We start from the raw sequence: 25,399 nt of genomic DNA on the forward strand, positions 1-25,399 counted from the left end.
CATTGTTGAGCAAACATGTGGAATCGTTTGAATGAAATATGCTGTATTGGGTGCCAATATTTTTTTTCATTGATGCAAATGCAATGAGAACAGGTTTCAATTTCATGTAAGGTTTTCAATTTCATGTTTGACCACAACTGTATAAGTCAGATAGTCACTATGTACCTGTATCTGTAACTCTGCCAGCATTCTCTTTTATCTTTGTGTGTGTGTGTGTGTGTGTGTGTGTGTGTGTTTTCTCTGTATATAGTGCTTGCCATGCCGCGGAGTCTCATGTCCAGCGAGGAGGAGATGGCTCAGAGTTTCTCCGACTCAGGCAGCTCAGAGTCGGACAGTTTGAGAGACGAGCAGCTGTGTGTGGAACGACCAAGTAGCAGCCGCAGTGATTCGTTACTCATCTGCATTGTTATTCCTGATCTGCAACAGTCTGTGAGTGCTCACACACACACACACACGCACACACACCTGTTTTACTATTTTCATCAAAGATTCCATCTTTTTTTATACAATAAAGTTTGATTTTATATTGCACAAACACACCTCCTTCACTGTGACTGAAAGGCACTGAGGCCACATTTTCTTCACTGTGACTGACAGGCTTTGAGGCTACACCTCCTTCAGTAAGGCTGAGAAGCACAGAGGCCACATTTCACTGGGACTGACAGGCACCGAGGCCACACCTTCTTCAGGGTACTGACAGGCACTGAAATCATGCCTCCATTGCGACTGACATGGACTAAGACCACACCTCCTTCACTAAGGCTGAGAGGCACAGAAGCCACATCTTCACTGCAAATGACAGGCACTAATACCACGGCTCCACTGCGAATGACAGGCACTGACGCCATGCCTCCACTACAAATGACAGGCACTGACGCCATGCCTCCACTACGAATGACAGGGACTGACGCCATGCCTCCACTGTGACTGACAGGGACTGACAGCATCCTTCCACTGCGAATGACAGGTGCTGACACCATGCTTCCACTGTGAATGTCAGGGATTGATGCCATGCCTCTACTGCGACTGACAGGCCCTAATGTCATACTTCCACTGCGGATGATAGGGATTGATGCCATGCATCTACTGTGACTGACAGGCACTGACGCCATGCTTCCACTGTGAATGACAGTCACTAATGCCATGCCTCTACTGCGACTGACAGGTGCAGATGCCATGCTTCCACTGTGACTGACAGGCACTGACACCATGTCTCCACTGTGAATGACAGGCACCGACGCCATGCTTCCACTGTGACTGACAGCATGCCTCCATTGTGACTGACAGGCACTGATGCCATGCTTCCACTGTGACTGACAGGCACCAACAGCATGCCTCCAGTGTGACTGACAGGCACTGGTGCCATGCTTCCACTGTGAGTGACAGGCACTGATGCCATGCTTCCACTGTGAATGACAGGGATTGATGCCATGCCTCCACTGTGACTGACAGGCACTGACGCTATGCTTCCACTGCGAATGACAGGCGCTGATGCCATGCCTCTACTGCTACTGACAGGCGCTGATGCCATGCCTCCATTGTGACTGACAGGCACTGATGCCATGCTTCCACTGTGTCTGACAGGCACCAACCGCATGCCTCCACTGTGACTGACAGGCACTGATGCCATGCTTCCACTGTGAATGACAGGGATTGATGCCATGCCTCCACTGTGACTGACAGGCACTGACGCTATGCTTCCACTGTGAATGACAGGCGCTGATGCCATGCCTCTACTGCTACTGACAGGCACTGACGCTATGCTTCCACTGTGAGTGACAGGCACTGATGCCATGCTTCCACTGTGTCTGACAGGCACCAACAGCATGCCTCCACTGTGACTGACAGGCACTGATGCCATGCTTCCACTGTGACTGACAGGCACTGATGCCATGCTTCCACTGTGAATGACAGGGATTGATGCCATGCCTCCACTGTGACTGACAGGCACTGACGCTATGCTTCCACTGTGAATGACAGGCGCTGATGCCATGCCTCTACTGCTACTTACAGGCACTGACGCTATGCTTCCACTGTGAGTGACAGGCACTGATGCCATGCCTCCACTGTGACTGACAGGTGCTGATGCCATGCCTCCACTGTGACTGACAGGCGCTGACAGCATGCTTCCACTGCGAATGACAGGGACTGACAGCATGCTTCCACTGCGAATAACAGGGACTGACACCATGCCTCTACTTCAACTGACAGGCACTGATGCCATGCCTCCACTGTGGCTGACGGGTGCTGACAGCATGCTTCCACTGCGAATGACAGGAAATGACACCATGCCTCTACTGCAACTGACAGGCACTGATGCCATGCCTCCACTGTGACTGACAGGTGCTGACACCATGCTTCCACTGCGAAAGTCAGGGATTGATGCCATGCCTCTACTGCGACTGACAGGCCCTAATGCCATACTTCCACTGCGGATGATAGGGATTGATGCCATGCCTCTACTGTGACTGACGGGCACTGACGCCATGCTTCCACTGTGAATGACAGTCACTGATGCCATGCCTCTACTGCGACTGACAGGCGCGGATGCCATGCTTCCACTGTGACTGACAGGCACTGACACCATGTCTCCACTGTGAATGACAGGCACCGACGCCATGCCTCCACTGTGACTGACAGGCACTGATGCCATGCTTCCACTGTGAATGACAGGGATTGATGCAATGCTTTGACTGTGACTGACAGGCCCTAATGCCATGCTTCCACTGCGAATGACAGGGATTGATGCCATGCCTCCACTGTGACTGACAGGCATTGACGTTATACTTCCACTGCGAATGACAGGTGCTGATGCCATGCCTCTACTGCTACTGACAGGTGCTGATACCATGCTTCCACTGTGACTGACAGTCACTGATGCTATGCTTCCACTGTGAGTGACAGGCACTGATGCCATGCCTCCACTGTGACTGACAGGCGCTGATGCCATGCTTCTACTGCGAATGACAGGGATTGATGCCATGCCTCAACTATGACTGACAGGCACTGATGCCGTGCTTCAACTGCGAATGACAGGGATTGATGCCGTGCCTCCACTGTGACTGACAGGCACTGACGCCATGCTTCCTCTGCGAATGACAGGGACCGATGCCACGTCTCTACTGTGACTGACAGGCATTGACGCCATGTCTCCACTGTGACTGACAGGCACTGATGCCATGCTTCCACTGTGACTGACAGGCACTGATGCCATGCCTCCATTGTGACTGACAGGCACCGAAGCTATGCCTTCACTACAAATGACAGGCATTGATGCCATGTTTCCACTGCGAATGACAGGCACTGAGGCCGTGACTTCTTCACTGTGTCTGACATGCACTGAGCCACACCTTCACTACAACTGACAGGCACTGAGGCCATGCCTCCTTTACTGTGTCTGAGGCCACACCCTCTTCACTATGACTGACAGGTACTGAGGCCACACTGCCTTCACTGTGACTGACTGGCATTGAGGCCTGAACTTTATGCCTGAAAATATACTCACATTTTTAATTCTGATAGTTAAGGTTCAGTTCCTCCTAAGATTGTTGTAATTATTTTTACATTTTATACTTTTTGTCCTCATTAAAATGTTTAACTATAAAGTGAATGTGCGCGCACATTTTAATACTTTTATTTTGATCTAAACACAAGGAAATTTCTTATTACAGATCCAAATACTGATGGAAGTAATTTCATAGGATTAGTAAGAACAGGTCAATCACAAAATGTCATGTGCTATCCATTGCTATGCATTAACTCGGACAGGTCAGTCACAGGGCGGCACGGTGGTGTAGTGGTTAGCGCTGTCGCCTCACAGCAAGAAGGTCCTGGGTTCGAGCCCCGGGGCCGGCGAGGGCCTTTCTGTGTGGAGTTTGCATGTTCTCCCCGTGTCCGCGTGGGTTTCCTCCGGGTGCTCCGGTTTCCCCCACAGTCCAAAGACATGCAGGTTAGGTTAACTGGTGACTCTAAATTGACCGTAGGTGTGAATGTGAGTGTGAATGGTTGTCTGTGTCTATGTGTCAGCCCTGTGATGACCTGACGACTTGTCCAGGGTGTACCCCGCCTTTCGCCCGTAGTCAGCTGGGATAGGCTCCAGCTTGCCTGCGACCCTGTAGAAAGGATAAAGCGGCTAGAGATAATGAGATGAGATGAGGTCAGTCACAAAGTGTCCCATACTATACATTACACTGTGATAGTTAGGGGTAAACATGTAAAAATAGGCATGGTTAAGGGTACACATGGCATCTCCTTCTCCAGACTGATATGCTGCCTATTATGGCAGAGATTGAACAATACTTAGCAAGTTTTTTTGAATTGTCCTTATTCAGTCCACAGAATTGCAGCCCACGCAGGGCAAATCTATGTACATGTCCCAGGCTGCCAAACACTAGAACAACAAGTTTACACCTATAGCCCTGGTTTGTGACTGTATCCAAAAGTGGCTGGTATTTTAAAAGCTTGGAGTAGTAGCAAGTGTCCATGTATAGGTCAAAACAACAATCTATTTCCACAAAAATAACATTCTTATTGTCAGCATCTATAATGGTGATGTCAGGGGTGTTTGGAATGTTACTAAAGGGGGTGTCTTCATGATTAACGCTAAACCAGTCCATTTTTACTGCACAGTGGATATGAATTTTTATTGAAAGTCCATACACCTCTTTGATGTCTTTTGTTACCAGGTCCACCAACCTGTCATGCCGTGCTACTAATATATAGAGATCTTTATAGAGATCTTTCTTCTATTGATATGCATTCTTTCTCTGCCTCTCTCCTCTCTTCTTTTTGTAAATTTGCTGAGGTTTCCTCTCCTGATGATACAGTTGCTATTTACAATAATACTATATCTAACACACAACACTTTCGCTCCCCTTAAAACTAGACAGGTCTCTGCAAATCGCACCTCTCCTTGGTTCACCTCTGAGCTTAGGGCCATGAAGGCCAAGGGAAGGTGGCTAGAGCGCCTTTATAAGAAAACTGGCTTTACTATTCATCTTTCACTCTTCTCTGAACACATCGCAAAGTATAAGGATGCTCTTAATGCTGCCCGATCCTCCTGTTATGCTAACATCATTAAGAGTGGCAATCATAGACCCAAAACTCTGTTTAATACAATAAATAAACTTCTTCAGCCTCCTTCCTCAACTATTCCTAGTTCTCCTGCTCAGTGTCAGGCTTTTTTGGATTTTTTCAAGGATAAAATTGTCAGTATTTACCAACACTTTCATTCTGAAATTCATTCTTCTGTCCCGCTAGTAGCTCTTTCTCATAAAGCTGACTGCTGTCTCTCTGCTTTCTCTCCTGTTGATTCTTCTAAAGTATCGGAAATTATGTCTAAGTCCTCCTCCTCTTCATGTCTGTTGGACCCTGCACCCACTGCACTTCTTAAATCTTGTGTATCTGCTATCTCCCCTTATATTGCTCATTTGATTAATCAGTGTTTTGCTTTAGGCACTGTTCCCATCTCCCTCAAAATTGCTTCAGTTACACCAATACTAAAGTAACCTGGTCTAGATTCTCTTTCACTGTCCAATTACAGACCCATTTCAAATCTCCCTTTCTTAGCTAAAGTAATGGAGAGAGTTGTAGCCTCTCAACTTCATACTTTCCTTGCTCATAATGATCTCTATGAACCCTTTCAGTCAGGCTTTCGCAATATCCATAGCACTGAATCTGCTCTCTTAAGGGTTGTTAATGACCTCCTGTTCTCAACTGATGCTGGTCATCTCAATGTCCTTGTTCTCTTGGACCTCACAGCTGCCTTTGACACTGTACATCATGAGAGACTCATTTCCAGACTATCTTCTTTTGGTATTACTGGCTTAGCTTTATCCTGGTTTCAGTCATATCTAGCAAACAGGCAACAGTTTATTTCTATTGGTGTTCATAAATTATCCACTGCTACTGTTGCTCAAGGTGTGCCTCAGGGTTCTGTCCTTGGTCCCCTTCTTTTTTTATTATATGTTTCTCCTATAGGCCAGATTATTCGTAACTATGGCCTTAACTTTCATTGTTATGCTGATGATATTCAAATCTACATCACTATCACCCCTTCCATAGCCTCTGTTCAGCTGCTAAGGACTTGCATCACTGACGTTAAGCAATGGCTGCATAAGAACTGCCTTAAACTTAATGCTGGCAAAACAGAGGTTCTATTAGTAGGTACCAAAAGACAGGTTCAGAATTTCTCCAGTTTTACTATTGATGTTGATGGTGTGTCTATTCATCCTTCCCAAGTTATAAAAAACCTTGGAGTTATCTTTGACTCCACCCTTACGTTTGAACCCCATCTTAAACTAATTACTAAGAATGATTTCTTTCACCTCCACAATATTGCACGTCTCCACCCTTTTCTCTTGGAAACTGATGCCAATATGTTGGTCAATGCATTTATTTTTTCTCGTCTTGATTATTGCAGTTCTCTCTTTTATGGTCTCCCTGCCACATTGCTCAATCGCCTGCAGTACATCCAAAACTCAGCAGCAAGAGTCCTCACACTCACCAAGCGCACTGCTCACATCACTCCTGTTTTACAGCAACTGCACTGGTTGCCAGTTATCTCTCGGATCAAATACAAAATCCTGCTTTTAACCTATAAAGCTCTTCATGGTTTCGCTCCTTCCTATCTCTGTGAGCTAATTCATTTGTACTGTCCCTCCCGCTCCATCAGATCTTCTGTCTGTGGACTTCTGACTGTTCCACGTTTTAAACTGACATCTATGGGTGGCAGATCATTTAGTGTTGCTGCTCCTAAACTTTGGAACTCGTTACCACAATCACTTCGTGACTGTTCCACTCTCTCTTCCTTCAAAGCCAACTTGAAAACTTTTCTCTTTACCTCACACTATTCTTCCTAGTTTTTTTTTTTTTGGGTGGTAACTCTTTTGTAAAGCGTCCTTGGGTTTGTGAAAGGCGCTATATAAATTGAACTTATTATTATTATTATTATTATTATTATTATAATTATTTATAAAAGTTGCATCCATTTAAAATGTGTGCAACTGTCTCATTATGATGGGTAGTGAGATGGAGAATGCAATGTGGATGATGTCTAGATGGATACCAGATGGCCAGATTAGATTTAGTCGGTAGCACTTGAAGACGGGCTTTGATGGTAAAAATGAGGACATCCTCACCGACTGAGGTGTTGGAGTGTATATATATACACACACACACACACACACACTGAGCTCAGTGCTACTGTTAGCCTCAGGCTTTGGGGCCATGTGTTTTGTCCTGCATTAGATCATTATCATAAATTGCCTCCTGATTCTTACTGTAGCAGCTTCCTGCTGAGGACATAGAGTGAGAATGACAGCTTTGGGCCACTGGGGGAAAAAATAACTAGATGTACAGTGGTGCTTGAAAGTTTGTGAACCCTTTAGAATTTTCTATCTCATCTCATCATCTCTAGCCAGTTTATCCTGTTCTACAGGGTCGCAGGCAAGCTGGAGCCTATCCCAGCTGACTACGGGCGAAAGGCGGGGTACACCCTGGACAAGTCGCCAGGTCATCACAGGGCTGACACATAGACACAGACAACCATTCACACTCACATTCACACCTACGGTCAATTTAGAGTCACCAGTTAACCTAACCTGCATGTCTTTGGACTGTGGGGGAAACCGGAGCACCCGGAGGAAACCCACGCGGACACGGGGAGAACATGCAAACTCCACACAGAAAGGCCCTCTTCAGGAGGAGGGGGCTCAAACTCAGAACCTTCTTGCTGTGAGGCGACAGCGCTAACCACTACACCACCGTGCCGCCCCAGAATTTTCTATATTTCTGCATAAATATGACCTAAAACATCATCAGATTTTTACACAAGTCCTAAAAGTAGATAAAGAGAACCCAAACAAATGAGACAAAAATATTATACTTGGTCATTTATTTATTGAGGAAAATGATCCAATATTACATATCTGTGAGTGGCAAAAGTATGTGAACCTTTGCTTTCAGTATCTGGTGTGACCCCCTTATGCAACAATAACTGCAACTAAATGTTTTTGGTAACTGTTGATCAGTCCTGCACACCGGCTTGAAGGAATTTTAGCCTGTTCCTCCGTACAGAACAGCTTCAACTCTGGGATGTTGGTGGGTTTCCTCACAGGAACTGATCGCTTCAGGTCCTTCCACAACATTTTGATTGGATTAAGGCCAGGACTTTGACTTGGCCATTCCAAAACATTACCTTTATTCTTCTTTAACCATTCTTTGGTAGAAAGACTTGTGTGCTTAGGGTCATTGTCTTGCCGCATGACTCACCTTCTCTTGAGATTCAGTTCATGAACAGATGTCCTGACATTTTCCTTTAGAATTTGGTGGTATAATTCAGAATTCATTGTTCCATCAATGATGGCAAGCCATCCTGGCCCAGATGCAGCAAAACAGGCCCAAACCATGATACTACCACCACCATGTTTCACAGATGGGATAAGGTTCTTATGCTGGAATGCAGTGTTTTCCTTTCTCCAAACATAACGCTTCTCATTTAAACCAAAAAGTTTCTATTTTGGTCTCATCCATCCACAAAACATTTTTCCAATAGCTTTCTGGCTTGTCCATGTGATCTTTAGCAAACTGCAGATGAGAAGCAATGTTCTTTTTGGAGAGCAGTGGCTTTCTCCTTGCAACCCTGCCATGCACACCATTGTTGTTCAGCGTTCTCCTGATGGTGGACTCATGAACATTAACATTAGCCAATGTGAGAGAGGCCTTCAATTGTTTAGAAGTTACCCTGGGGTCCTTTGTGACCTCGCCGACTATAGAGATCTTGCAGTCACGTGACCGGAAAGTACACAACCGCCATCTTGTCAGTCAAAAACACCGCTGAATACTGCTGCACTCGTGTACAGAATGGATCAATTTCAACCGACGGACTACACGGCTCATTTTTCTAATGAACAGATAACTAGATATGTGTCTAAAATAAACGATCTACAGATTAGTGACCCTTATGGCTTTCCGGACGGAGTTTTCATGACCGGATTTTGAACTGCCAGTGGAATACCCGGACGTGCATAATTACCTCATTAACTTTCCCTCGCTGTTCAGTGGTGAAGCACTGCGTGCCTATAAATCTCTGGACAGTTATCTTTACAGAAATTCAGGATTTGTCAGCGACTCAGATGTGGCATCTTGCAAACAAGAATCCTCATTGGACGGGTAAGTCACTTAAGTATTGAGTATAGCACTGACCAGCCAATTATAGAATAGAATAAGGTAATTCCAGCTGTAATTCCAAATCGTCCGTGCTGTTTACCATGGATCTGGCGTTGGAGAGAGAGAGGCTTAGCAGTGGAGATTTGAGTGGCTGTTTTCTGAGCTTAGTCAACAGGCTCTGCAGCCTCGCTTTTGCTTCCGCCTCCTTCGCTTTGCCTCCGATAACAATCCACGGAGACCCCGCTGGTCTCGCTATCTCATCCGGAATGTTGTGCATGCGATGGAAATCGCTACAAACCGTCATTTTCTGCTGGAAACCAATGTCCAGTAAGTCCATACGGTTGTAGTGGATATTGAAGTCCGGTACAGACGAACAACACGCAAAAATACACACAAAAAACATAAAAAACGTGCACAGGTAGGGAGAGCTTGTAGCCGCAGCCATTGTAGTAGAATTGTATATAGTAGGGTTTTCCAGAAGAAAAGGTAGAAGTAAAAGCAGAAGTATATGAATATGGCGTTTGACCGACAAGATGGCGTCTGTCACAATCTGGATCGGCTGTGACGTCACATGCAAGTGCTCCATTACACGCCTTGCTCTTGGAGTGATCTTTGTTGGTCAGCGACTCCTGAGGAGGGTAACAATGGTCTTGAATTTCCTCCATTTGTACACAATCTGTCTGACTGTGGATTGGTGGAGTCCAAACTCTTTAGAGATGGTTTTGTAACCTTTTCCAGCCTGATGAGCATCAACAACGCTTTTTCTGAGGTCCTCAGAAATCTCCTTTGTTCGTGCCATGATACATTTCCACAAACGTGTTGTGAAGATCAGACTTTGATAGATCCCTGTTCTTTAAATAAAACAGGGTGCCCACTCACACCTGATTGTCATCACATGGATTGAAAACCCCTGACTCTAATTTCACCTTCAAATTAACTGCTAATCCTAGAGGTTCACATACTTTTGCCACTCACAGATATGTAATATTGGATCATTTTCCTCAATAAATAAATGACCAAATATAATAATTTTTTTTGTCTCATTTGTTTAACTGGGTTCTCTTGATCTACTTTTAGGACTTGTGTGAAAATCTGATGATGTTTTAGGTCATATTTATGCAGAAATATAGAAAATTCTAAAGGGCTCACAAACTTTCAAGCACCACTGTACACTAAATCATTCCTAAAAGCCCAGTAGGAATCCATAAGTCTATAAAAACAGCTATTAAAGCCGTGCCATCAGTGGAAGAACTATTGTGCTCATTTTTACCTGAAACTTTCACTTCGCCATTTATCATCATAAAGCAGAGAACACTGTAGGTACATTTTACAGAGTTGCACTGTTAAAAGTTAAAGCAACTTAGGGATTTGAAGGGATTGCAGTTTTAAAAAGTAATTTATTTTAATTGCCATCTAGTTCTCAGTTTTAGTTTGGTTTTACTCAAATTTCACAAAAGACTTGCGTCCTCTCTGACACACATCTCACCATTCACATTAATGTACATCTCACATGTTGTTTACTCTCAATGTTCACCCAGAAGACTAATCTGGTTTTGCATCAGTGTATTTTATGATCTCTAGTTCAAGGACACGTTGTTCACATACTTTATATGATTTCTGATTGATGACACACACAAAAAAATTGCCACCTCAGTGCTTTTTACTGTCACACTGCAACATTCAAAATCAGTCTTAAGAGCTTGTTTGCACCAGGCAGGACGTTGGTGTTTCATTTACAAATATAGGTGGGTGAATAGATTTGCATATAAAAGCTGCAGTTTTTTATCAGCCCTACATGCTTACACTCAAATTATATAAGAAGTTGGAATCCGTATTTATTGTAAATGTCTGGAATAAAATGATACGCATCATATCCTCTGTGAGGAAGGTGTGCGAGTGGCCGTGTGATGATTACACAAAGTCCCAGACGGATAACTTGAAAAACTCTCAACAACTAGTCAATTAAAACTCGTTTATTAGAACAGATTTGGAAACTGAAAAAGAAAAAAAGAAGAAAAAACAGCAATCAAACACCAGCAAAACAGCTTTAATATTTACAGAATTCACAGAAGTTCAGGTAGTCTAGCTGTTATAGGAAAATAATCAACGGTGAGTTACTGATACCACCCCAAAGTCATGACAGAATGATGAATTGTACTGTACTTTTTATCCATTTATAGATAATGTTCTGGAACCCCCCCCCCAAAAAAAAGTTCCTGTGATAACATGCACTCACCGGCCACTTCAATAAGAACTTGTTCTTGGTTCTAAGATCCCTATTCTTGGCTGCAGGAGTAGAACCCAATGTGTTTTTCTGCTGCTTCATGCTGCAATGCTTTTCTGCTCACCACGGTTGTCAAGAGTTGCTATGAGCTACTATATCCTTCCTGGCAGCTCGAACCAGTCTGACCATTTTCCTCTGACCTCTCTTATCAACAAGACGTTTCCAGACAGAGAACTGTCACTCACTCATTCACTCACTTGATGTTTTCATGGATTAAAGCAAAAAAAAAAAAATTATTTGAGTGAAAATTTACGGGGGGGGGGGGGGGGGGGGGGTTATGGGTGGATTTCGATGAAATTCTATGGGGGGGGGTTATGGGTGGATTTCGATGAAATTCTACGGGGGGGGGTTATGGGTGGATTTCGATGAAATTCTACGGGGGGGGGTTATGGGTGGATTTCGATGAAATTCTACGGGGGGGTTATGGGTGGATTTCAATGAAATTCTGAGAATGGTTAACTTAGAACCAGGGCCGTAACTACCATTGAGGACACCGAGGTCATGTCCTCGGCATTTTTTTTCCCACGGTATTTTTTTTTTTTCACTCAGAAATGTGAAATTAATATATGATGAAAATCGTTCTGACTTTGATCGGTGGAAAATTCTAAATTCAGCTTGCATCCCTCTGTTCTCATTTGTTTGTCTAAAAATAAAGTCCACATAATCATTTTTAAATGAAGCTGAAATATCCGACATTGGAAACATTTCATATTAGGCAGCCTCGCGATAGTCAGCTAAGCACCACGGGATATACAAGAGCTGAGAAGTGTTCTCATCAAGGTCCGACTCCGCAGCCAGGCAGTTTGTCAATTAGTCGTGGAATCTGAAAATTGACATAAGATGAAGAAGTCTACTACACTAAAACAAATCAAACTCAGCTTTGGAAAGTCAGCAAGTGAGAGAAAAAGAAAGAGGGAAGAAGGGGAGTTAATTTTGCCAGTCACTGACAGTTATGTGCCGGAATGCTTATGATCATTAACAGTGCAATTTTAATTAGCATTTCAAGCAACAACAGTCGAAGCCACTTAGCTAGATAGGATTTTCGTTTTCCAGGCGGCACAAACTCTTTTATTCTCTCTCTCTATTTGATTTGGTGCGTTTCAGATCAGAAAAGGCTGGACAGTCGTGACCTGTTGTTTATGAAGTTATTGGGTACTGACGAGACTTGAGCTATTTTGCTAACTTACCAGACTATAGGCTAACGTGAACCCAAGACACTATTGTTTTGATCATTGGTTGTATTTTCGAACGGAAATGAAAACGGGTAGCAAATACAGGCATACCTCATAACTCTGTCTATTTTTCTCTCTTTTTTACTATATAAACATTGCAGCCAGACTTAATCTCCATTACTCTTCTATAGAAAGTTACAAGGTATGAGTGTCATTAAAGTGTCAAACAGCATTTGTTGAATATTTCTTTATCCTCGTAATTTACCAAAATATCTGAGCGAAATGTTGATTTTCAACATGCATATTCTTGTGTACACCATCACAATGTCTTTACATTGTCTCCATGTTCAGCTTAAAAAAAATCTTTGAGAATTTTTATCACATGGACATTATTGAGAATTGGCTTAATGGTTTCCATCAGATTACTGGAGAATAATTCTCCCTGGTTAATGTTAACTTAATTGTTTGATTGATTGATTGCTAATAGTTAATTAAAAATAAATAAATAAATGTTACATTGAGTAAAAGTTCTTTGTTGGTGCCCTACATGAGAGACATAAAAGCAGTGAAATAAAGACACTAAATACCACCCAGTATGTTATCAGTACGTTAGCATACTTGTGGTTATTTATCTATTTCCAAGTGCAATATCCTCTATTATTATACATACAGGCCACTTTTTCCATGGAACAAAAACATGTATTCTATTGCCTTCTCATGGGTTTATTGATGGCATGCAATATTGTTATCATATCGCTTATCCTCCATGTATTACGCCACTCTCCCCAATGGAGAATGAGCATGCAATATTGTTACAATATTGCACATTGTCAAGACAACACAACGTCACACGTCAGAACTCATGCGAAGATCCAATGACAAAACTTTTCTGCTGCACATGAGCACAGTCATTTCTTTGTCTACCGGGAAAGAGAGAAGACAGGGTTGATCCAATGCTACTGCTAGGATTAGCTATGCTATAGTTAAACACTAAATAAATAAACTGAAAACTGAAGACACGCTGAACACCTGAAAGGCTACCAAAACTTCATTAGATATTCTTCATGCATATTTACAAGAGAAAAACATATCAATGGAGATCAAAAAACTGGAAAAGGGACACGTAGGAGATGTAAAACTTCCATGCTAGCGAGTGACTGCAGGGCTTTGAACCAGAATTTTTTTCCTATTGGTTCGTTCCGAACAGAAACGGAATTTTGACTTTTCCGGTTTTGGGTTCCACCATTAAATAGACGTTCCCGAACCGGTTAGAACAAAAAAATTTAGTTCCCGGAACGGTTAATTACGTTCCCTGTCAGCTGTTTAACAAATGGCTATAAAATTATGTCTCTGTCTCATCCGGCTTAAGCCAAATGTAGGCTAATTCTATTACAACCTTCATTAAATAAGACAAGAAATAATTCAAAACAATTATTTCAAATGTTGGCGATTTGGATTCTCAGTATGTCTTCCCATCTACACAAACAGAAAAAGTGCCAAAAATGAAAGATAATTCATTTAGTGCGTTACCAAAGGCTAGTCAGGCCCTATGCATTGATAGGCTAACAGAGGTTAACGTCATTTAATGTTCGCGAGCCTCTCATTAACGTGGACAAATATATTGATATCGTGTTTGAAATTGACGTTTTTGAATAACGATAGACTGCAATATTTGCCTCTTATTTAAGATGTGGAGACGTGATAGTAGTCCACCCTCCCGCTCTCTCCATTCAGTCAGCGAACGTCACACAAGAAGTGAACCACAGCGGGTCATAGAAACTTACGCAGGAGAAGAATAACTTTTTTTATTTGTAGGCTACGGAAACTTTGAGGAACGAAATAAAAACCGGTATTAACCAGTTACCATTATTTTTAATAAGCGTTTCTGTTCCGGAACATAAAAAATAATAAAGTTTCTGGTTTCGTTTCTGTTTCATGTGAAATAGAAAAAGTTCCCGGTTTTCGTTCCTTGAACCGGTTCAAAGCCCTGAGTGACTGTGACAATTTGTAAAGAAACATGGCCACGAAGTTTGCGTCATTAAATACAGAAGATTTTGAGAGAATTTTGGCTGCCAGGTCGCGCCGTTGTATGTAGTTGTTGATGTTGATTTTAAAAGTAACTAAGTAAATTACGCAGGGAAAATAATAATAATAATAATAATAATAATATTCAGCTTGACTGTGCTAGCATTGGCCTTCGCGAACACTACACCGGCTGGAAGGTAACTCCACTGCTGCGCTAACAGCACCTAGTCGCGGGTAAGCTAGCATTGGCCTTCGAGAATGCTGATATGAAGAGAATGTGTATAATAATAATAATAATAAGAGGAATATTGGCTGTCTTTTTTTTTTTTGCTGTACATCAGATATTTTCCATTCAGCTACTTGTCTTCAACTCGTTCTCTATCAAGCTAGCTGAATGGACTATAGACCCTTTTCACTCACTTGACCTTCGTAAACGCGACCGCCATTTTGGACATGAAGAAATAACGGTTTATGGCACAGACCCTTTCGGTTCTCGCTCATCTAGCTGCTACAATGACTGCTTAGACTGCAACAATAATCCCTAACACACATTTAAGTATCCGTCGTAAAGACGTGAAACTCGTCGAGTGACGAGTGTGTTCATTGATAAGCTAACACAATCTAAAAGTAGACATACCATCACACTGCCCTGGCGCTGTGTACAGTTTACCTTCTATGGTTTGTGCACTCACTATTTGCCATTACTTTCTCCAACCCAGTGTTCAAACTATGCCGATATTTTTGGGGGGGTCCCTTTTTTCCTTTGGGGGGGGTGCTTGCGCTTGTCTCAGAGCGCAGATCTTCAAACACATGAAGCCTATCTTACGCACATATCACGCGGACTCCACACACGCATCGCGTCTGAAGTCATAACTCATCAGGGGAAATCGTGTCCGCATTGGCATGTTCAAAAAACAACCTCGCGTCAACAATGATACCACACGCAAGAAAAAAAAAACAGTCAGGCTACTCAACACATCTGATCCACAGCAGCACCAAAGCATCACTGGAAATCATGTCAACAACCAATCTTCCATTTCAACACGCGTCAACAAACAAATGGCACCACAAACATGAACGAATCAGTCAGGCTACCGATTCCAAACCCACAGCAGATGAATAATTAAATGCATCTTACCTTAAAGCAGAATCGACCACAAAGGAAGTCTGTTGGCACACTTCCTTTCTACTAGTTTGTGTCCCCAACCTGGCAGCAGCAGTCGTTGTCATATCGGTTTATTTTATCTTTGATGTAAACACAACACTTCGGATATGCAAATGCTTCCCATTACACACAATTGCTATGTCAATAAACATCATTTTGCTAATATTTTAGAGACCATCCATCTTCTCCATCGGTCAGCATCTGTCGGGATCCGATAAAATGATAAATCTTGCCTTGTGTGTTGATGGTTACTACATCCAGGTGCACAACAATATAATAGCATGATGGAAGTCTTGCTGAAAGTAAAAACTTTCTTTGATGGCTATATTCCTTTCGATGCTTCGCCGTCGTTCCTCGTTGTTGGCTGTGGTAGACTACTGGTAGTACATGTCCAAAATGGCGGCCGCGTTTGTCGTGACGTCACGTGAAAAGGGTCCATGTCTGATATACTACTCAACACCAGCCGATATTATTTAATTGTGCAATATCTATTACCAAGTATAATATCCTTCACAAGTGCTCAGTGTATGTTTTGTGAACGTCTGTACATTAGTACATCTTTCTTGTTTGTAATTTTTTTTCTTAAATCATGTAAATCTGTAAACCCTTATGCCTGTACATCTTCACGTTTGTAAATCTTGTATCTTTTATGTAAATCTCTTTTATGTACATATTTGAAGACCATTTCATAAGTCGGTGCACTAAATTCTGTTGTGTATCTTACACAATGACAAAGCAATCTTGAATCAATGAAGAAGTCCTAACACGTGCAGATGTTGAAGACATAGAACTGAAGTTGATTTGCTGGTTCGGTCGTGTTTGCAGGATGAATGATGACAGACCTGTAAAAGCACTTCGCAGGGAACTGCTTAGGGAACTCGGCCCCTCGGCCGACCGGAATTGAGGTTTAAAGACACTTGCAAAAATGCCTTGAAGGGTGCCCGTGTATTAAATCAATGGAAAGCTGCTATAGAGAAAAAAACAAAGATGAAGAGAGCTGGTGCAGGGTTGTGTGTGGCAGTCACAATGACGAGAGGATAGAACTTTATGAGAAAAGGAGAAGGAAAGGAGAGGAGAAGAGAAGAACAAGCTGTGCTATGACCACTTGCGATTCATAAGGCGCTTATTATTATTATTAAATACCACTGGAACCCAATATGGAGAAAAAAAATAGAAAAGTCTTAGAGTCATTAGAAACAATATATTCATTTAAGTGAGCAGAAATACATTAAAACATCTAAAAAAAATGCATATAACCCATTTCCAATCTATAAAACTCATTAAAAAACATTATGAATCACTACCATAAATGCACTAACACACATTCAGGATAAGAGTTTTTTTTTTTTTCCAGCATAGTAAAAGGCTGCTGCTAGCTGCTAGTTAGCTGAAAAATAATCATGAATAATAAGCTAGCATGTCCATATTTCTCAGTTGCCCTACAACAGTGTCGTCAAGCCTTGAACTAATTAAATTGTGAGGATGTCGTGTGTTCACTTTACCATATTGAAAACATTAAATCAAGTCAAGTTTATTAGTATAGCGCTTTTAACAATAAACATTGTCGCAAAGCAGCTTTACAGAATTGAACGACTTAAAACATGAGCTAATTTTGTCCCTAATCTATCCCCAATGAGCAAGCCTGTGGCGACGGTGGCAAGGAAAAACTCCCTCAGACGACACGAGGAAGAAACCTCGAGAGGAACCAGACTCAAAAGGGAACCCATCCTCATTTGGGCAACAACAGACAACATGACTATAACATTAACAGTTTTAACATGAAGTCAGTTTCGTTGATGTTATAAACTCTTCATTGATGGAAACTTGAGTGCAAAACTGTTCATGACAACTGCAGTCCTAAAGTTAGCAAGTCAACTGTAGTCCTCAGCCATAAAAGCATTACTATAAGTGTCCATAGCATCCTCCAGGTATAACCTTCAGCTGTCCTCATGGGGCCGTCCTCCACAGGAGCGATGCGATAAAACTCCGACCAGACACAGGGCACCAGGATGGATCAAGCAGGCCCGAGGGGCAGAAGAGGCCAGCATCTCAATCCCAGGACCAACATGTAACTCAGAGGGACAGATTGGGGGGGGGGGAGAGAAAACACAGGTTGTTAGGTATGCCCTAAAAATGACACAAGTATTAAATCTGTGTGGTAGGCTCACAGAGACGAGAGTCTTGACATCAAGCATAATACACAACAATGGCATGTTAACATGGTTAAAAAATATAATGACCTGCTCTGGCTGGATGCTTGATTGGGTGATGGGAGCACACTCCTCAGCAATGATGAGATGCAGATGGGACCTTTAGGGCTGGCCAAGACAATTCAGTTACATTTCACCGGGTCTGGGACATGTGACAGAATGTCTGACGGCCGATTCCCTGCAGGCTACGATAGCCAGTCGAGGTATCCACCCTCTCCACCAAAAGATTTCCTGTTGACTCCATGTAACTCAGAGGGACAGATTTTTTTTTTTGGGGGGGGGAGAGAGGGAAAGAAAACAGGGGTTGTTAGGTATGCCCAATGTCACCTGAATAAGTAGGAACAGTATACATATTGCACTGAGTACAAGCAGGGACTCCGGCAACTAACTATGACAGCATAACTAAAAGGGGAGAGCCAGAAGGTAACACAGGCATGAGGGAGCCCCGGGACATAAAGCAGCCAGCCACTACACCGTCAACAAACTCGAGTGAGCAATTAATGAATGAGTTGCATTCGAAACACATGAAAAGACACATGCCATCATTCGCTATAAGATCTTTCATAATTATTAAAACAGTTTAGCCTAATTGAGATGAAAATCTGAGAAAACAATATATAATATTATGTATTATTATACATACAGGCCACTTTTTTGATGGAGTAAAAACGTGTTCTATTCGCTTCTAGCAGTTTTCATTCATTTGGTTCAATAGCATGCAATATTGTTAGCATATTGCTTATCCTACATGTATTGCATCACTCTACCCAATGGAGAATGAGTGTTGAATATGGTTTATGATATTGCATGGTTGTCAAGACAACATGGCGTCACACTTTGGAGCTGATGCGAATATTAAATGAGAAAGTTTTCTGCTGCACGTGCGCAGAAGCATTTCTTTGTTTGCTGGGAAAGAGAAGATGCGTTGAACACCTGAAAGGTGACCAAACCTTCAGGAGATATTCTTCGCACATATTTACAAGCAGTGGGGAACCGTTACTATTAGAGCTGGGACTTCAGCTCAGCCAAAACTTAGCCAGACACCAAAAAAGCAACAGGGCAAATGATTTTGCAAGGGATTAGCAGCAGGCTGCCAGGTCGCTCCGTTGTGTGTAGTTATCGATGTTGATTTTAAAAGTAACTAAGTAAATTACACAGGGAAACGAATACTTAAGTCTGAGTGAAAAATACTGTCGTGGGTGTGCAGCGTGGAAGAGTCTGGAGACAGAAATCTTAGTTTCTCTGTCATTAGCCTGTGCTACTTGCTCTCGATAGCACTGGCTTGACCGCTTTATTAGCATTCGCTAACACTCCTGATGAACACTACACCGGCTGGAAGGTGACTTCACTGCTGCACTGACAGCGCTGACTTGCAGTTAAGCTCGCGTTGGCCTTCGAGAAGGCCTAAGGTGATAAATTTTGGCCCCTCCCACTATAAATCAAAATATGATTGGTTAATTCATCTGTCACTTCCGACATAAACATACACTGCCATGGCCTTCTGTCCCAGCAATGAAGTCCTAACCAATGAGTGAGCAGCTCTAAACTCTTCTCAGCCTAGAGACAACAAACAAAAACAACCTCATTGGATGACTTGATTTTTAATGTTTTCAGGACAGTAACCCTTTCAGAATGAATGAAAATAATCCTTTCAGAAAGTAACCCTTTCAGAAAGAATGAAGGAAATTTAAATATAACATTTGAAATGCTGATATGTTTGGGCTTCTCTGCAGGTCTAGAAGGCCCTGATGGTTCCCTTCTGTTTACAAGAGAAAAACATACCAATGGACATAGAAAAACTGGAAAAGAGACGGTGTATGTATGATGATGATAATAATATTGGCTGGCTTTTTTTTCGTGGTATATCAGATATATTCCATTCAGCTACTCGTCTTCGACTCATTTAATATCATGCTAGCTGAATGGAATATATCTGATTATACCACTCAACACTAGCAAATATTATTTAATTATTGTTTTGCTAAACTGCTTAAGGCTAAGCCCGTTATAAAATTATTCAGTTTCCCCAATCAATTACTTACACTGCCTTGTCAGTAATGTATGGTATTTTATATGTTAAGTATTATATGAATATAAAGTGCATATCCACCAAAATCTGTAATACTGAGCTGAGCCATTATCATACCATGAATTTATTATCCCAGTCCTGATACTGACAGCTATTTTGGGAAGGTTTCTACATGGATATCTACATGGAGCCAATGGATTTGGTAAAGGATGGACCTGAGGTGAATTCTGAATCCTGGAGTTCTACTCAGTTTTTTTTTTTTTCTGCAAGCCCAAAACGAATAAATATTTATGGATGCAAATATTGAAATAAAGCCACAATCCCTGTCTGCGCGGCCAGAGGACCCGCTCGTAATCGCAGCCCCATTAATGTCCATTTGCTCACTGTATATTCTACTGCAGTGTTGAATAATGCAGTCGTCTGTATCTGAAAATGTTTTCCATTGCAGTTTATCATCCTTTGCCTGTGAATATATGTGTTTTTGAAAAGTAGTGTTGTCTTTCAAGAGGAGATCAGGCTCATTAAACAAGCTCGGCCTATTATACTGATGTGCCATAATTCAATATTGTTACACAGTTAATAGCCTGCGACATTAGACAGCCTCCAGAAAAGACTTTTATTTAGGAAGCAATTTCTTTGTGGAATCTTTTGCAAAACCACAGCAATAAGGTTTATTGTCAACATTTTGTTCGTAACCCAATTTGTCTTTTTTAATCAAGTTTTTCAGGAGCAAACTTTGCGTTTGGCATACTGTATAGAGCATCGTTGTAAAAGTCTAACAAAAAAATTAAATAAATAATGGATGAGCCGGAGGCAGGAAACACAACATATCACAACATGAACTGAACTCCATTACACTCCCATATGGAGCTGCTTTTCTTGGAATTATTTCCCTTATACTAATAGAGGTTTTGTATATGTACTTTTATATATGTTTTTCTTTCCAGTAGTTGAGTGATTTGAGTCAGTCTACCAAAGGATGTCTAAACTCATTACAACTACACCTGTGAATAACGATTTACGGTACATAAAAGATCGACCTGTTCTATTCACAGCAGAATGCTGTGGACAGGGAAAAGCTACTCGGCTGTGCTCTTCTCTCTAATCTGTGTGTACAGTGACGTAAGCCTCAGAGATCCCTTTTTGTGTGTGTGTGTTGGTATCCTTTTGGCAGAGATCCATGAGGTTCAAGGCTGACTATACGGTCTGGGCGGCCAAACAGCAGATCCTCTGCACGCTAACGCAGAGTCTGAGAGACGTGTTGAACTATGGCCTCTTTCAGCCAGCTGTGGATGGGAAAGAGAGCACCTTCCTGGAGGAGGAGAAGCTCTTGCGAAATCACTCGTTCCCCACCAGCAAGGACGTGCCCACCCTCGAGGTAATGCTGTCTTGAGTTCATGAACAAAAAAGAAAAAGTCCAGACTAATGTAGATACATACTGTTATGCAGTAATAAAGCAAAGCTTTTAGTTGTTATGGTTACTTACACTGCAAAAAACTATATCTTAGCAAGTGAAACTATCTTGAAAATAGTTGAAACGATCTAGCATTTTCTATTAGAAGAATACAAGACACCAATTCTGAGATTATTAAAACTAGTTCTAGATTGCAACCAACTAATGGCCCTTTTCCACTACCCTTTTTCAGCTCACTTCAGCTCGCTTCAGCTCACTTCAGCCCGACACGGCTTGCGTTTCGACTACCAAAGAACAGCACGACTCGGCTCGCTTCAGCCCTGCTTAGCCCCTAAAACTCGCACGGTTTTGGAGTGGGGCTGAAGCGAGCCAAAGCGAGCCGAGTGAGGCTGGGGGTGTGAGCAGACACTCCCCTGTGCACTGATTGGTGAGGAGGAGTGTCCTCACATGCCCACACACGCCCCGCGAGCACGCTGGGATCTGTAAACACCGTAAACCCGGAAGAAGAAGAATTACGAATTATGAGAATTTCTGGAGCCTTATGCGCCTCGCCTCATCTATACGCTCTTGCCAGTATCTGTTGGCGTTGTCGGTGACAACAAGCCACAGAACCAAGACCAGCAACACTAACGACTCTATGTCCTCCATGTTTATTGTTTACTATTCGGGTCGTGAGACTACCGCTTAAAAGCTCACTGATGTCACTGTTTGCGCTGCTTAACGACATCACATGACGTCCACCCACTTTCGCTAACTCCACCCAATGTGTCCACCCACTTCCAGCCAGCACGGTTCAGCGCGGTTGTAGTCGAAATGCAACTCCAACAGCCCCGCTCAGCTCGACTCAGCCCAACTCAGCACGGCACGGCTCAGCCCGACTCAGCCGCGTTGGTAGTGGAAAAGCGGCATTATTCTAAGATGTCTTATCAAGTAAAAATATCTGTCCATGCAGCAAGATAATTTCACTAGTATTAAATAATTTTCTCCTCAAATTCAGTTTTCAGTTTTTTGCAGTGTACAGTGGATATAAAAAGTCTACACACCCCGTTAAAATGATCGTTCTTTTCTGATGGAAAAAAATGAGATCACGATAAATAATTTCAAAACTTTTCCCACCTTTAATGTAACCTATAACCTGTACAGTTCAATTGAAAAACAAACAAATCTGTTAGGGGGAAAAACAAAAAATAAAAAACATACAATAAGCTGGTTGCGTAAGTGTGCACACCCTTAAACTAATACTTTGTTGAAGCACCTTTTGATTTAATCATAGCGTTCAGTCTTTTTGGGTTCGCACCTGCCATCAATGAAAATGACTCTGATTCACTCCAAATAAAGTTCAGACATTTACTCAGCTGCATCCTCCAGCAAAAGCCAGGGTTCACAGAGAGCTTACAAAGCAGCAAAGGGATCTCATTGTTGAAAGGTATCAGTCAGGAGAAGGGGACAAAAACATTTCCAGGGCATTAGATATACCATAGAGCACAGTGAAGACAGTCATCAAGAAGTGGAGAAAATATGGGACAACAGTTACATTACAGAGAACTGGACGTCCCTCCAAAATTGATGAAAAGACAAGACGAAAACTGGTCAGGGAGGCTGCCGAGAGGCCTACAGCAACACTGAAGGAGCTGCAGGAATTTCTGGCAAGTACTGGTTGTGTACTACATGTGACAATCTCCTGTATTCTCCATATGTGTGGACTATGAGGTAAGGTCAAAGAAAAACATCCAGGCCTGGCTAAATTTTGCAAAAAAATACAACTCCCAAAAGCATGTGGGAAAATGTGTTATGGTCTGATGAAACCAAGGTTGAACTTTTTGGCCACAATTCCAAAAGGTATGTTTGGTGCAAAAACAACACCATTGTGTATCACCAAAAGAACACCATACCCACGGTGAAGCATGGTGGTGGCAGCATCATGTTTTGGGGTTGTTTTTTCTTCAGCTGGAACAGGGGCTTTAGTCAGGGTGGAGGGAATTATGAACAGTTCTAAATACCAGTCAATTTTGGCCCAAAACCTTCAGGTGTCTGCTAGAAAGATGAAGAGGAATTTCATCTTTCAGCATGACAATGACCCCAAAAAAGTTTTGGAACAGCCCAGCCAGAGCCCAGACCTAAATCCAGTTGAAAATCTGTGGGATGACCCGAAGAGGGCTGTGCACAAGAGATGACCTCGCAATCTGACAGATTTGCAGCACTTTTGCAAGGAAGATTGGGCAAATATTGCCAAGTCTAGATGTGGCAGGCTGATTGACTCCGACCCTAAAAGACTGAATGCTGTAATTAAATCAAAAGGTGCTTCAACAAAAAGTATTAGTTTAAGGGTGTGCACACTTATGCAGCCAGCTTATTGTACATTTTTTATTTTTTATGTTTTTCCCCTTAACAGATTTGTTTGTTTTTCAGTTGAATTGTACAGGTTATAGGTCACATTAAAGGTGGGAAAAGTTTTGAAATTATTTATCGTGGTCTAATTTTTTTACATCAGAAAAACCGATCATTTTAACAGCATGTGTACATTTTTATATCCACTGTAGGTCTTAGTTACTGAGGACAAATTGTATGAACAGTCTCTTTTTAGAGATTTTTTTATTAGAGATAACTAAGAGATAACACTTTCAGTCTAAACCACATTATATACCTTCTAATTCCATGTTTTTTCTTTATTTTTATGAACTAAAAGTCACTTCATGTCTTAAAGTAATGATTGATGTTGTTTCTCTTTACTTAGTTGAGCAGCTTTTGACATGATATGGATTACTACAGTTGTGGAATAGGGCTATTTACTGTATTTTTATTATTTTCTATTTACTGTTTGATCTCAAACTCATTAAGAAGGCAAGAAATTCCACTAACTTTAGACGAGACACATCTGTTAATTGACTCACAGTTTAACCTCTTAACCCAACTTGAGCCCAAACCCAAACCCACCTGCATTTTCTAATCCCTAACCCCTAATGTGCCATCTCGTTCATTCTAAACTCTGTATTCGAAACCCTTCCCCTCACTCTCACTCCCAGTCTAAACCCTAAACCCACCTGTAGTTTCAGTTCAAATCTTAAACTCTACCCCTAAACCCTAAACAACCTCACTTGCTGTTTCCGTTTCAATCCTAAACCCTTCCCCTTAAGCCCTAACCTACTTTCAGTTTCAGTCTAAATCCAACCCTTGCTTTAAACTCTAACGCACACCCAACTATGATTTCAGTTTATATCCCACACCCTGCCCCTTAAACCCTAACTCAAACCTATTTGCGTCTAAACTCTACCATTTTAACCCTAATTGCCCCAAACCCTAATTAAACATTGTACTTTTATCGCAAAAACCCAAACCCTGCCCCAAATCTTCTTTCAGTTTAAACTGTACTCTTTAAACCCAAACTAAAACCCACTTACAGTTTCAGTTTAAACTATAAACCCTATCCCCTGACCCCACCTGACCCAGGCCCAACCCAAGATTTAGTCTCAGTCTAAAGCCTTAATCCACCTAAAGCCTAACACACCTTCACATATTACATTACAGAGGATGAACAATGAGCACACACACATACTCAGCACTTGGGGAGCAATTGGGGGTTAGATGTCTTGCTCAAGGGCACTTTAGCCATTGATTTTTTAATTGAACTAACAACCCTTTGGGCCAAAGGCTGCTTCTTGAACCTTTAGCCCATGGCTACCCCACATACAGTTTAATCCCGAAATCCCTCCACTCAATCCGTGCCTAAATTTTTGTGTTTTTGTGGGTTGTTGTGGCATCTAAAACTGTCATATTTCAAGTTGTCAAGGGCAACTAGCAGTAATTGCACCTCACATAAAGCTCATTGGTTACAATAGTGCCACTGTACCAACCAAATGGTATACCAGTGTATTCTAAATTCTTACCTTAAACCAGGGGTGTCCAAACTGATCCATAAAGGGCCGTGTGGCTGC

General features: G+C 42.1%; 1 protein-coding gene across 1 annotated transcript in view; it reads left to right on the top strand.

Moving 5' to 3' along the window:
- Positions 1-258: 258 nt before the first annotated feature.
- shank2b (SH3 and multiple ankyrin repeat domains 2b) overlaps positions 259-25,399 on the top strand; it is a 423,060-nt gene continuing 397,919 nt past the window's right edge. The window contains exons 1-2 of the mRNA XM_060928256.1: positions 259-429; positions 21,228-21,431. Of these exons, the coding sequence (XP_060784239.1) occupies positions 259-429; positions 21,228-21,431 (375 nt within the window). The remainder of the gene's footprint in view (positions 430-21,227; positions 21,432-25,399) is intronic.

The sequence above is a fragment of the Neoarius graeffei genome, chromosome 8 (genome assembly GCF_027579695.1).
Source record: "Neoarius graeffei isolate fNeoGra1 chromosome 8, fNeoGra1.pri, whole genome shotgun sequence".
Lineage (NCBI taxonomy): Eukaryota > Metazoa > Chordata > Actinopteri > Siluriformes > Ariidae > Neoarius > Neoarius graeffei.